At 41.7% G+C, this 13053-nt stretch overlaps 1 protein-coding gene across 3 annotated transcripts in view; it reads left to right on the top strand.

The window, feature by feature from the left end:
- efr3a (EFR3 homolog A (S. cerevisiae)) overlaps window positions 1-13053 on the top strand; it is a 240982-nt gene that overhangs the window by 150853 nt on the left and 77076 nt on the right. For all 3 annotated transcript variants that reach the window (XM_034182373.1, XM_034182372.1, XM_034182374.1), the window contains 2 exons: window positions 484-633; window positions 6277-6417. In XM_034182373.1, coding sequence (XP_034038264.1) covers window positions 484-633; window positions 6277-6417 — 291 coding nt within the window. The remainder of the gene's footprint in view (window positions 1-483; window positions 634-6276; window positions 6418-13053) is intronic.

Genomic DNA, 13053 nt, shown 5'->3' with positions numbered 1-13053 from the left:
AAAGAGGTCTTTCCAACAACAATGGTACGTAGCACAGTATTCTAACTTTATAAGTAATGATTATGAGATAAAACTCAGAAATTATGAATGAGTCATAATTGCTGGATAGAAAACATTTTAATTATAACTCATGAGATAGTCAAACTTTTGGTTTATTGTTATTATTTTAATTTGTCTGGCCAAGTGGTTAATGCGCTTGGTTTCAGTGTGGAAGGTTCCCGGTTCAAACCCCACCTCTGCCACATTTCTCCATGTAATGTTGAGATCCACCATGGATCTGCTGGGGTGACTGAGTGAAAACAAGGGAACAGCTGAAGTCACTTGTTTGCCATTTTTCCATATTTGCCACCCCCCCCTTCCATTTCTGAGGCCAATACGTCTATGTTGGGACAATGTGGCGGTTGTGTTTTAGATATGTGACTGTGTGTGTGTGTGTGTGTGTGTGTGTGTGTGTGTGTGTGCGCGTGCGTGTGTGTGGATCAGGATCCGTGTGGCAGGGATTAAAGGTCTCCAGGGCGTGGTGAGGAAGACGGTGAACGACGAGCTACAGGCCATCATCTGGGAGCCTCAGCACATGGATAAGCTGATCCCATCCATGCTGTTCAACATGCAGGACAGTGACGACCTGGACAGGTAGCGCTCAGACCACCGCGAGCCGCTGTCTTATCCTTGTCTAAAAGTTTTCATTCAGGCAGGTCGTATTGGAGCTTCAGTGCTCCTCAGGGACACAGTTTGGGATCAAACACACAGATTAGTGGCAGGTGGATGCCTACTTCCTTTTCGTTGTTTATTAAATATGATGGTTTTCCTTCCTCATTGTAAATTTGCTCACCTTTTTCTTCCTTCCCTCACATAGCCTCCTTTTTCTCTTCTACTCACCTGTCTTTCCTTGTTTTCTCTTCTTCTGGCTTCCTTGGTTCCTTTCCTCCTTCCCTCTTTCTTCATCACCATTCCTTTCTCTTTTCCTCCTGTATCCTCATTGCCTCTGCTTCCATGTTTCCTTTTCTCCTACTATGCTTCCTTCCTCCCCTGTATCCTCACCTCCACTCTTTCTTTTTTTCTCATTTTTTTTCCTCTCCGGTTTCTTCATCTCCACTACATACTTATTTTTCCCACTCCTCCTTCGGTTTTTCCTCTCTTCTTTGGTTTCTTTTGTACAATTCCTTACTTGTTGACTTCTCTCCTGCCTTGGGTCCTGATTGCTACTCCTTAATCATTTACTTCTTTCCTCCTTAGCTTTCTTATCAGTTCTTTTCTCCTATGTTTTGGTCATTTGTTCATTTTCTTGATCTTTCCTTTCAAAATGTTCTCCTCTCGTCTCTCCCTTCCTGCTCTTCACTTTCTCCTCTGTTTTAATTTTTTTCTTCCACATCTTTACTCCTCTCTCTTTTCTTCCTTCCCAGTCACTGTGGTGTTCTCTTTCCTTCAGTTTGTTTCCATGTGAACAGAAATCTATTTTTGGACAAAAATCTTTTTTCTGCTTCTCCACCGAAAGTGGCACAGACGTTTACTGAACACCGGCACCCGTCTTCAGCCCGACGCCTTCCTCATGTTTTGTTACATACACTGAGGTGGTCATGTGATCACAAGTGTGTGCATATGTTAGCAAGATTATGCAAAACTTTTGTAGTCTTAACTTCACGAAAGGAGGACGTGGTTTAAAGATAAATACAATCCAAACTTTATTTACAGTTTTTCAATTTCAATTTATTTTAATTTATATAGCGCCAAATCACAACAGAGTTGCCTCAAGGCGCTTCACATAAGTAACGTCTAACCTTACGAACCCCCAGAGCAGCAGTGGTAAGGAAAACCCGTTTGAAGTTCACCAGTGACCATCTGGATGATCCAGAGGAGGCATGGGAGAAGGTCATGTGGTCACATGAGACCAGAATAGAGCTTTTTGGAATCAACTTCACTTACCATGTTTAGCATGACAATGACCCCAAACACACAGCCAGGTCAACTAAGGAGGGGCTCTGTAAGAAGCATTTCAAGGTCCTGGAGTGGCCTGGCCAGTCTCCAGACCTGAACTCAATAGAAAATCTTTGGAGGGAGCTGAAACTCCAAACCTGAAAGATCTAGTATGGAGGAGTGGACCAAAATCCCTGCTGTAGTGTGTGAAAACCTGGTGAAAAACTACAGGAAACGTTTGACCTCTGTAATTGCAAACAAAGGCTACTGTACCAAATATTAACATTGATTTTCACAGGTGTTCGAATACTTATTTGCAGCAGTAACATACAAATAAATTATTAAAATAATCATACATTGTGATTTCCGGATTTTTTTTTTAGATTATGTCTCTCACAGTGGACATGCACCTAAGATGAAAATTTCAGACCCCTCCATGATTTCAAAGTGGGAGAACTTGCAAAATCGCAGGGTGTTCAAATACTTATTTTCCTCACTGTAGAATATTGCAGTAGTCCAATCTAGAAGAGACAAACGCATGAATCAGGGTCTCAGCATAAGCCATAAGCAGGATGGAAAGAATCTTCACTATATTTCGCAGGTGGAAGAAAGCACTCCTTGTAATATCTCTAATGTGGAGATCAAAGGACAATGTAGGATCAAAAATTTCCCCAAGGTTCCTCACTTTGTCAGTGTGATGTATGACACATGAGCCTAGGCTAAGGGTTAACTGGTCAAACTGATGCCGATGTCTCACTGGACCAAGAACCATCATTTCAGTCTTATCAGAGTTTAAAAGTAGGAAGTTGATAGACATCCAGCTTCTCACTGATGCAAGGCAATCTTCTAAGGATTTTATGTGGATGAGATTACCAGCAGTTATCAGCATGTATAACTGAGTATCATCAGCATAGCAGTGAAAGGTAATCCCAAAGCGCTGCAGTATGTGCCCAAGGGGTGCTATATAAAGGGAGAAAAGCAGGGGGGCTAACATGGACCCCTGTGGAACCCCAAATTTCATATCACTAAGGTTAAAGGTCATGTTGCTGCACAGAACACAGTGAGAACGACTGGTCAAGTTTATTTTCATTCAATTTTAAAAATTATTTCCAAAACTCAGATACTTTTCTTTACATTCACATTTTTATCAGCAGTCAGCAGTTCATGACATAAGTGGTGGGCAGTATTACTATGTCGATCGATGACTTAAACATTTAGAATCTTCAAGTAAAAGAATAATAAGAGTTACATTTCCAAGACATATAGTGTTCAAATCACGTTGAACAATAGAATAATCAGCCATATAAAAGGAAAAGGTTTTGGTGTTTATCCTGTTCTGGAGGTGCGTTCCACAGCTCTGTGTGTGTGTGTGTGTGTGTGTGTGTGTGTGTGTGTGTGTGTGTGTGTGTGTGTGTGTGTGTGTGTGTGTGTGTGTGTGTGTGTGTGTGTGTGTGTGTGTGTGTGTGTGTGTGTGTGTGTGTGTGTGTGTGTGTGTGTGTGTGTGAATAATCAGCCATATAAAAGGAAAAGGTTTTGGTGTTTATCCTGTTTTGGAGGTGCATTCCACAGCTGTGTGTGTGTGAGAGAGAGACTTGCACGTCTCGCTGCTGCCTCCCATAACAACTCCGCCCATTTTTTGTTGATGTCACTCATCTGGTTCCTTCTCATCCTCCCTTGACCTCTGTTTCCTGTAATCTCCTTTTTGCTTGTTTCCTCATGTTATATCCTGTGCTCGTTCATGCACACTGAACTCCTTCCTCTCCATAGTAGAGAAGCTTGACTCTTCGACTGGACTGGGTTGATTGACGCGAGGACGTTTCACTTGTAGAGAAGAAATCATTCTTCTCTACAAGAGTCGGACAGAAGTCAGACTTCCAGAGCAAGAATTTTAGCTGAGGAAGCTTCTGCGATTTGAAGTGAAACGTCCTCGCGTCAATCAACCCAGTCCAGTCGAAGATTCAAGCTTCTCTACTATGGAAACCACCTGGACAACTGAGAGCCTACACAGAAACATCCTTCCTCTCCAGCATTTCTCTGCAGAATCCATCCAAAAATCCTTGATGTGATCTTATATGAAGTCAAACTTTTGGGCAAGTGGTTAGTGCACTTGGTTTCAGTGCAGAAGGCTCCCGGTTCAAATCCCACCACTGCCACATTTCTCTGTGTCAGGAAGGGCATCCGATGTAAAACTTGTGCCAATTCAACATGCAGCTCCACCTTGGATTTGCTGTGGCAACCCCGAGTGCAAACAAGGGAGCAGCCAAAGGGACTTACTTTTATCTCTGGTTGTCACTTAATAGTTGAAGTTAATGACAATGTGAAAGAATTTTTCTCTTGCTTCAGTTAGTTGTGGCCACTTCATTAAATGGCCCTGCCCTCCTTCCCATTATGGGAAACATTTCCATTTTTGTGTCTCATTTCCCTGCTTGTAAGTAGCAGTAAGCATTTAATTTCCCCTGAACCTCCTGTGTGGGCTGACAGTAATTGCATTGTTTCCCTCCTGAGACTCTGCTGCTCCCGTCCATCTATAACTGGGCTTATTGGCAGGGAAATGATTGTCAGTTACTCTATTTTATGTGTATTATACGCAGCAGGACGCCTGCGGCCCGCAGCTTCTGTCAGAAACTTTTACGCTTTACACTTCATTGTTACTGCAGCAGCAAAATTACACCTGCGGAAATGTTAAAGAACCAAACCGGCTAGTTTGAAGTTTGAGTTAATTTTATACAGTTAGAATGCATGTTACATTCTGTCAACCATAGACAAAGAACAGAGCACCATCTACAGGACCTAAAGGTCTTACTACCTTGATGATGCAGCGATAGCAGGGTATTATTATTTTCATTGGCTGGGTGTGTGTGTGTGTGTGTGTGTGTGTGTGTGTGTGGGCGGAGGGGGGTGTCAACATAACTGAAAAACACCTGGACAGATTTCCTTCAAACTTGGTGGAAATGTTACTTAGATAGATATCTAGAGGTGATTCGATTTTGGAGGTAAATCATAAATGGACTGTATTTATATAGCACTTTCCCATCTGCATCAGAAGCTCAAAGTGCTTTACAGCACAAGCACCCCCCCCCCAGTCATATCTCAATAACCAGGCCTAGATGGGTCAAACGTGTTGGGAATATTATTTAGTCATTGTGGGGGCCGAAGGATTTTCAGGCTTGTCTGTGAAAGAAAAGAGTCAAGACATTGACAGTTTGTTACGACGCTGCGTCCGGAGCAAACGGTTGTTTTCTCCGGACGTTGTGCCAACCAGGGTGTCCTGATTGGAACAGTGTGAAGTGTGGCTTTCTGAGCTCTGCTTTTAACCACATGGCAGGGCGGGTAGTTACAGTGTCAGAAGAATGCATCTGTTCAAACATAAACAGAAATAATTAAAAACAGTTGTCACAAAATCTAACTGGATGATTGTCCTTCTATCTCCAAGAATGACAGGGCAGTGATGATCAAAGACTCCCTTTCATTTAACAGAATGTCTTTTCATCATGGCGTGGATCAGAGGTCACTTGGAGGTTTTGAAACAATGTTGAGAGACTGTGAGACTGTCTGCTTAAAACAGTTCTCCCTCTTGTATTGTGATTGATCAGTTTTGCAGTGTCACTCAGAGGCCATTTGTGTGATAAGGCAGCCTAAGGAATGTTTTTTATCAGATGTGCCACAACAAGGCTGGTTATCAGGACTAAGCATGTCTTTAACTAACAGGTTACATTCGGTCAAAACAGAACTTTAAACATTAAGTCAAACATTTAGTTAAAAAACAGAACATTTATTTACTAGAAAAGCAATATTTATCATTTTAATTTCCACAGTCACCTTGAGGTGCGATTACATTTTGCAGTGGTTTGGTCAAAGGTCAAGGAAAACATGGTTGAAAACACCTTTTTTGTATATCTCAACAACCAAGAAGTCTTGGTGGCTTGAGTTTTGTGAGAATATTACATGGATAGATGCGTAGAAGTGGTTAGAATTTGGAGTAATTTGGTCAATGGTCAAAGAAAACATGGTCCAAAACCATTTCTCGTATGTGTGTGTGTGTGTGTGTGTGTGTGTGTGTGTGTGTGTGTGTGTGTGTGTGTGTGTGTGTGTGTGTGTGTGTGTGTGTATATATATATATATATATATATATATATATATATATATATATATATATATATATATCTCAACAACCAACAAGCCTAGATGGATGATCTAAAGCATATATTGACCATCAAAATCTATTTGATTAATTGGTATGAATGACTTCATAATGAAGTCATACTATAAGTAGTCAAAAACTCCATGACACATAGATATAAATTTATTTGTACATTTAAAGAATGCATCAGCCCTCTGATGACTTTCGTTTTATATTTGCAGGCTGGGGCACCCGAGCACACCATCGGTGTCAGGTCAGGAAGGTGAAGAGAATCCTGGTGCGCTATCTGAGAGCTGTTTCAGGGAGCTTCTGGGTCGTGCTGCCTACGGCAACATGAACAACGCTGTCCGGCCCGTGTTGGTGTGAGTACCACAGCGTTAGAGGCAGAAGGAGATGAATTTAAAAAAAATCTTGTTAGGATTTTGTTTTCCTTGTTGTAATAAGTGCCCCTTGATTTGCAGACTTTAAGTAATCCATTTTGGGAGAGAGTATGAGAAAACCCCATGGATCTTGAATTTAAAAAAAGTTAAGAAGCCAAATCTAGATCCTGATCAACAGCAGAACTTTGACTCCACCACATTTGGAACCAGTAATCCTACCAAAAGAGCTCATGAGAAATAAAGTGTGTCAGCTCCATGTTTTTCTCTCTGAGCTGTATAAAGGTGTGTGCTGCTGTTCTGTCGGAGTAACGTTCAGTTTGAAAAGATGTTTTATTTGTGGGGTTGGACGTGAGCTTCATGGGCCCCCGGGGGCCCATTGTGATGACCCAAAAATACTCACTCATTTAAATCACTTCAGGAATTACACGTGGCTCCCTGGTGTGCATCGCGTTTCATAACGACTCTGTGTTGACATGCCAGTGCTAAATGAGCTGTGAATACTATAATCTGATGAGCTGTGAATACTATAATCATCTTACTCCAAGTGCTGCTGGCACACCTGATCAGGGGGACACCACCAAAGCCAAACTCGAACAGGCTGACGTTCATCGATTCACGATAATTAACCCTGTGTCATCTTGGGAAACTCTGAATTATGGTTCCTTTGATTGGTTCTGTCCAAAACCAAACCACTTTTTCCTGGACTATCTTTGGCCGTCTCTTTGGGTTAAACAGTTATGAACTGTTCAGAAGGACTGAGCCTTAAACTTGAACTTTGAATTCATTTTTCCCTCAAAATTGAATGGCTTTGTCCTTGGCTAACTCTCAGACATTTCACCAAATTTTGTCCACATCTGGTAAAAATTAGAGCCCGACCACTATGGATTTTTTTGACTTCTGAAACTGATACCAATATTAGATACTGATACTGATTGTACAGCTGGCAGATAAGCGGATATGGAGCTTTTTCTGCCAATAGGTAGACCTGGGTTTGAGTCCTGCTGATGCTACGTCTTTGTGTCCTTAGACAAGACGCTTAATCTTCATTGTCTCAGTCTACCCAGCTGTAAATGGGTACCAGCCTTGGCTAGAGAAGTAACCTGTATATATATATATATATATATATATATATATATATGTATGTACAACCCCAATTCCAATGAAGTTGGGATGTTGTGTGAAATGTAAATTAAAAACAGAATACAATGAGTTGCAAATCCTCTTCAACCTATATTCAATTAAATACACCACAAAAACAAAATATTTAATGTTCGAACTGACAGACTTTTTTGTTTTTGTGCAAATATCTGCTCATTTTGAATTGGATTATCATGGCAACAAAAGACTGGGAAAGTTGATGAATGCTCAAAGAACTCCTATTTGGAATATTCCACAGGTGAACAGGTTAATTGGAAACAGGTGAGTGCCATGATTGGGTATAAAAGGAGCATCCGCAAAAGGCTCAGCCGTTCACAAGCAAAGATGGTGCGAGGATCACCACTTTGTGAACAACTGCATAAAAAAATAGTCAAACAGTTTAAGAACAATGTTTCTCAACGTTCAACTGCAAGGAATTTAGGGATTCCATAATCTACAGTCCATAATATAATTAGAAGATTCAGAGAATCTGTAGAACTTGCTACACCTAAGCAGCAAGGCCGAAAACCAACATTGAATGTCCATGACCTTCGATCCCTCAGGTGGCACTGCATTAAAAACCAACATCATTGTGTAAAGAATCTTACCACATGAGCTCAGGAACACTTCAGAAAACCATTGTCAGTTAACACAGTTTGTCGCTACATCTACAAGTGCAAGTTAAAACTCTACCAGGCAAAGCGAAAGCCACACATCAACAACAGAAGGAAGGTGTTGTAACACAGTGGTGTGTGTGTGTGTATATATATATATCTATATATATATAGATATATATATATATGTATGTATGTATGTATACACACACACACACGTTTCAAAAATTCATGCCAGTGGCTTTGGCACGAAGCTGACGGAGCAAAAGCGCCTCCGTGTTGGAAGCCTCACAGGACATGTTGTGACATGCCCACCTCTTCCACAATTTCTCGGATAGTCACACGACTAAAAAGCCACCGAAAGCCGTCTGAATCTTCCGAATGGTGGAAGAGGTGGGCATCATTTTTCGGAGTCCAGCATGTCCTGTGAGAATTCAACACGGTGGTGCTTTTGCTCTGTCAACAGCTTCGTGCCGAAGCCATCTGCATGAATTTCGCTGCAAGTCTTTTCATGGTTAAATCTGCCAAAAAAGTGCTGATGTCCCCCTCTTCTGCAATTTCTCAGATAGTCACACGACGGTCCCACATCACCACAGCATTCACTTTGGAAATGATCTGGTCATTTCAGCATGTTGATAGCCGACCAGAGCGTGGCTCGCTCTCCACCGTTGTGCGGCCATCTTTAAACCGTTTGTACCGCTCCTTAATCTCTGTGATGCTCATAGCATCGTCACCGAAAGCCGTCTGAATAATCCGAATGGCTAACAGACCTCGTATGTGTATGTGTGTGTGTGTGTGTATATATATATATATATATATATATATATATATATATATATATATACCACAGTCATCACTCAGCTGTAACATCGGGTCACGGGGGCAACAGCTCCAGCAGGGGACCCCAGTCTTCCCTTTCCTGTGCCACATTGACCACCTCTGACTGAGGGATCCCAAGGCGTTACCAGGCCAGTGTGAAGATATTCATCTCTCTATCTAGTCCTGGGTCTTCCCCGGGGTTTCCTCCCAGATGGACGTGCCTGGAACACCTCCCTAGGGAGGCACCCAGGAGGCATCCTTACCAGATGCCCAAACCACAGTGTCCCATGAAAAATTCTCGCATTCTCATTTTTTCCTGTGTTTTTCTTGATGCCTGTTTAAATTGATTAGCAGTTGTGTGGATGTGGACCCATCTAAAGCAGTTTATTACAGCCCACATCTCCTCCTCCTCCACCATCTCCTCATGTCAAATGCTCCTCTCTTGTTTTCATTCCAAGTTTTATTAAAGTGTCTCCATCGCTCTCCGTCTCAGTCACTTTCTTACCGCAGTAACACGATCAGCAGGATCAGAGAATCCTTTAAATGAACAATCTCTGTCTTGTTTCTGTGTAGGCTCTCAGTTTTCCAGGTGGTTTCCATAGTAGAGAAGCTTGAATCTTCGACTGGACTGGTTTGCTTGACGCGAGGACGTTTCGCTTCAAAACGCAGAAGCTTCCTCAGCTAAAATTCTTGCTCCGGTAGTCTGACTTCTGTCTTGACTCTTGTAGAGAAGAATGTTCACAATCGTCCACAATTTCTCGGATAGTCACATGACTGAAAAGCCACGGAAAGCCGTCTGAATCTTCCGAATGGTGGAAGAACTGGGCATGTTACAACATGTCCTGTGAGGCTTCAACACGAAGGCGCTTTTGCTGCGCCATCAGCTTCGTCCCGATGAATTTCGCTGCAACTCTTTTCATGGCAAAATCTTCTGTCACAGTGCAATATGCCGAAAAAGTGCTGAAGTCCACCTCTTCCGCAATTTTCGGATAGTCACACGACAGTCCCCCATCACCACAGTGTTCACTTTGGAAATGATCTGGTCATTTCAGCATTTTGATGGCCACCCGGAGCGTGACGCGCTCTCCACCATTGTGCAGACGTCTTTAAACTGGTTGTACCACGCATTAATCTGTGTGATGCCCATAGGATCGTCACTGAAAGCCGTCTGAATAATCCGAATGGTTTCCACCTGGCTGTCGCCCAGTTTCAGTCGTTCCGCCATTTCCTTGCAAAGAAAAAACGATGAGAGACTCCACCCATCCTCACACAAAGGCTGCTTGCAAGCAAATGACGCGACCGACAGGCATGAAAAAACTCACTCACGAAGGTTCAAGGTTGGCTCATGCAAGCAGGTTTTTTTAAAAAAATAAAAAGGTTGGATACTTTTCTAACAGACTTCGTACTTCATCAAAGACTTTATATTGTTTGATTTATATAAAATTACTGGGTAACCCACAGTTGTCAATTTAAATGTGGATCATTATTGCCCCCTGTTGGTTATATGAAGTCATGACTTTTGTCAGCTCCTCGTGTTTTTTTGAGACACTGTGAGGGTTACAAATCAGGTCTAATTCAACTTCCTGTTAGTAAATTCTACCTCAGTGTTAATGTGCCGTTAAATATGACAGCTACATGTTATCATTAGAGTCTTCCTCTTGTAATAATTATCTCAATGAAACAAAATGTTTTACAGTGAGGGCTAACAATATACATCTCATAAATCCTGCATCATAACTGAAGACATTAACGATCAGTGCAGTCCAGCCCTGCACAGCCTCCTTCCATGATTTTGTGGTTGGAACCAGTTTTCCTCCTGCAGGGATAGAGAGGGGGAGGGGGCATCTTCAGACTAAAAATAGCACGGATTGGGGTTAACGGAGGGAGGAGGAGCATTTTGGGGGTGTGGATTGACGTCAGGACTGGTGAAGGTGGACTGTTCTCCTGCGACCAGCTTCCCCTCTTCATCTGTATCTCTTCCTCTCTGCCCTCCTTTTCCCTCCTTCCTTTACACCTCCTTCTCTTTTGCATCCCTCCTTTATGCCTCCTTCCACTTTCTTCTTTCCTCTGCTTTATGTTTTCCCAATGCAGTTTCATGTGTCAAACCTTTCAGATTGTTCAAAGAGCTTCCACTGAAGCACTTTTAAGCCAGTTCCTTGAGTATCTCTCTCTCTCTCTCATACACACACTTGTGTGTTTATGAATAAACAGACACTCAATTCTGGATGTGTATCTTCATCACATCAGGAGACCTTCAGGGCACACTTCTGGAAGTTGACTCAAAACCAGTGGGCGAAACAAGTCCTGTTGCTTTCACATAGTCAAGACGTCCTCTACCTCTTGAAAGATTATAGACCATGTCCGTCTGTTTGCCTCATGCCCCTTTCACACCGGGCTTGCATACAGTTGCGCTAAAATGCCTATGGATTACACTGAAAAATTGCACAGATTTGGTGTAGGCCCTGTATAGGCTGGTGTGTGATGGCACATGGTTACGTTCCTAGTCTTGCTTACAGTTGCATATGGTTAGAAACGCTGGCATAAATTAATGCAGCTGTCACACCTTGATGATTAACCAGCATATGCTGACAGCCCCGTTTCCACCGAGTGGTTCAGGTTGGTACTGCATGGTGTGGTGCAGGTCAGAACGAGTAATTTCTGTGATGACCTGAATAATGAAGTGCTGTGATGATCACACCGTTGGCCCTGGTGTGAAATGGACTTCAGGCTGTGTAGGCGTGTTCACAGAGCACAGAGTAAGTCATTGGGCATGTCTCCCGAGCTTTCTCTTTAGCTTCTCACAGACCCTAAAACAAGATGTTTCAGGCCTAAATATTTATGAAGCGTAAATCCTGTCAGGGCAGTGAGCCCCATCAGGCTGTGGCTTATCTCATAAGATCAAATCGGACATTGAAATCTAGATATTTATGTACAAATATTGAAACTCCTCCTCCAGACCTTGATTGTCTGACAAAGTGAGTAGAGTTATAAAGTGGCAATTCATACAAGCCAGTGCCAGTGCACTGCTCAGTCAGCCATGATTCTGTAAGGGCAATTACAGAAAATTCATGATTCAAAGAGGATATAAAATGTGTCAATTTCTCATCTGTTGGAAGACTGTGAATATTTAAATGTAATACTGAAAATGTTTTATAAGGAATAGTATAAGATTGTAGAAGATGTTTAAATTTGAGTTTGTCATAATAATCACATGAATTAGGGTTATTTACATTAGAGAAAAAGTTCATATCAGGATCAGCTTGTAATCTATGAGTTACATCATCTTGATCAAATTCAAAAGGGTTGAATAACAAGGTCTCGTTTACAGCGAAGCCATCGTGGTTATCAAGAAGATGTCTTTCAAGCTCTTCATCATTCAGCGAAGAGAATGGGAACATTAAGCAACAGCTTTCACAGATCCATGTACAATCTGTTTTCTTAGTTCTGCCAGAAAAATATGCATATTTTTACAAAGAGAACGACCAATAAACTGTAAACCTAATTGCTTCTGACATTTTATGCATTTATCACTATTCATGGAGTTGATGGACAATGAGTCCAAAATCACATAAGGATACTAAGAAAAAAAATGCATGTCAAACCTTTGTTGGCTTTGTTGGTCAATGGGTGATAAGTTTGTCAAATCTTAAATATGCAATGTCACCTCGTTGTCTTGCCTCTTCCATTGCTGGAATCATCTCTTTGCATTTTTGTCTCACAGCTTCAGAAAAATCTTAATTAATGTAAATGAATACAAATGATCTTCTTATGGCCTCGGACAGTGGACTCATCTCTGTGCTTGTTCTGTTAGACCTCAGTGCTGCTTTTGATACTGTTGACCATAAAATTTTATTACAGAGATTAGAGCATGCCATAGGTATTAAAGGCACTGGTTTGAATCATATTTGTCTAATAGATTACAATTTGTTCATGTAAATGGGGAATCTTCTTCACAGACTAAAGTTAATTATGGAGTTCCACAAGGTTCTGTGCTAGGACCAATTTTATTCACTTTATATATGCTTCCCTTAGGCAGTATTATTAGACG

Source organism: Thalassophryne amazonica, chromosome 12 (assembly GCF_902500255.1).
Source record: "Thalassophryne amazonica chromosome 12, fThaAma1.1, whole genome shotgun sequence".
In the NCBI taxonomy this organism is placed as follows: Eukaryota; Metazoa; Chordata; class Actinopteri; order Batrachoidiformes; family Batrachoididae; genus Thalassophryne; species Thalassophryne amazonica.
This window is presented reverse-complemented; position numbering and strand designations above follow the sequence as displayed.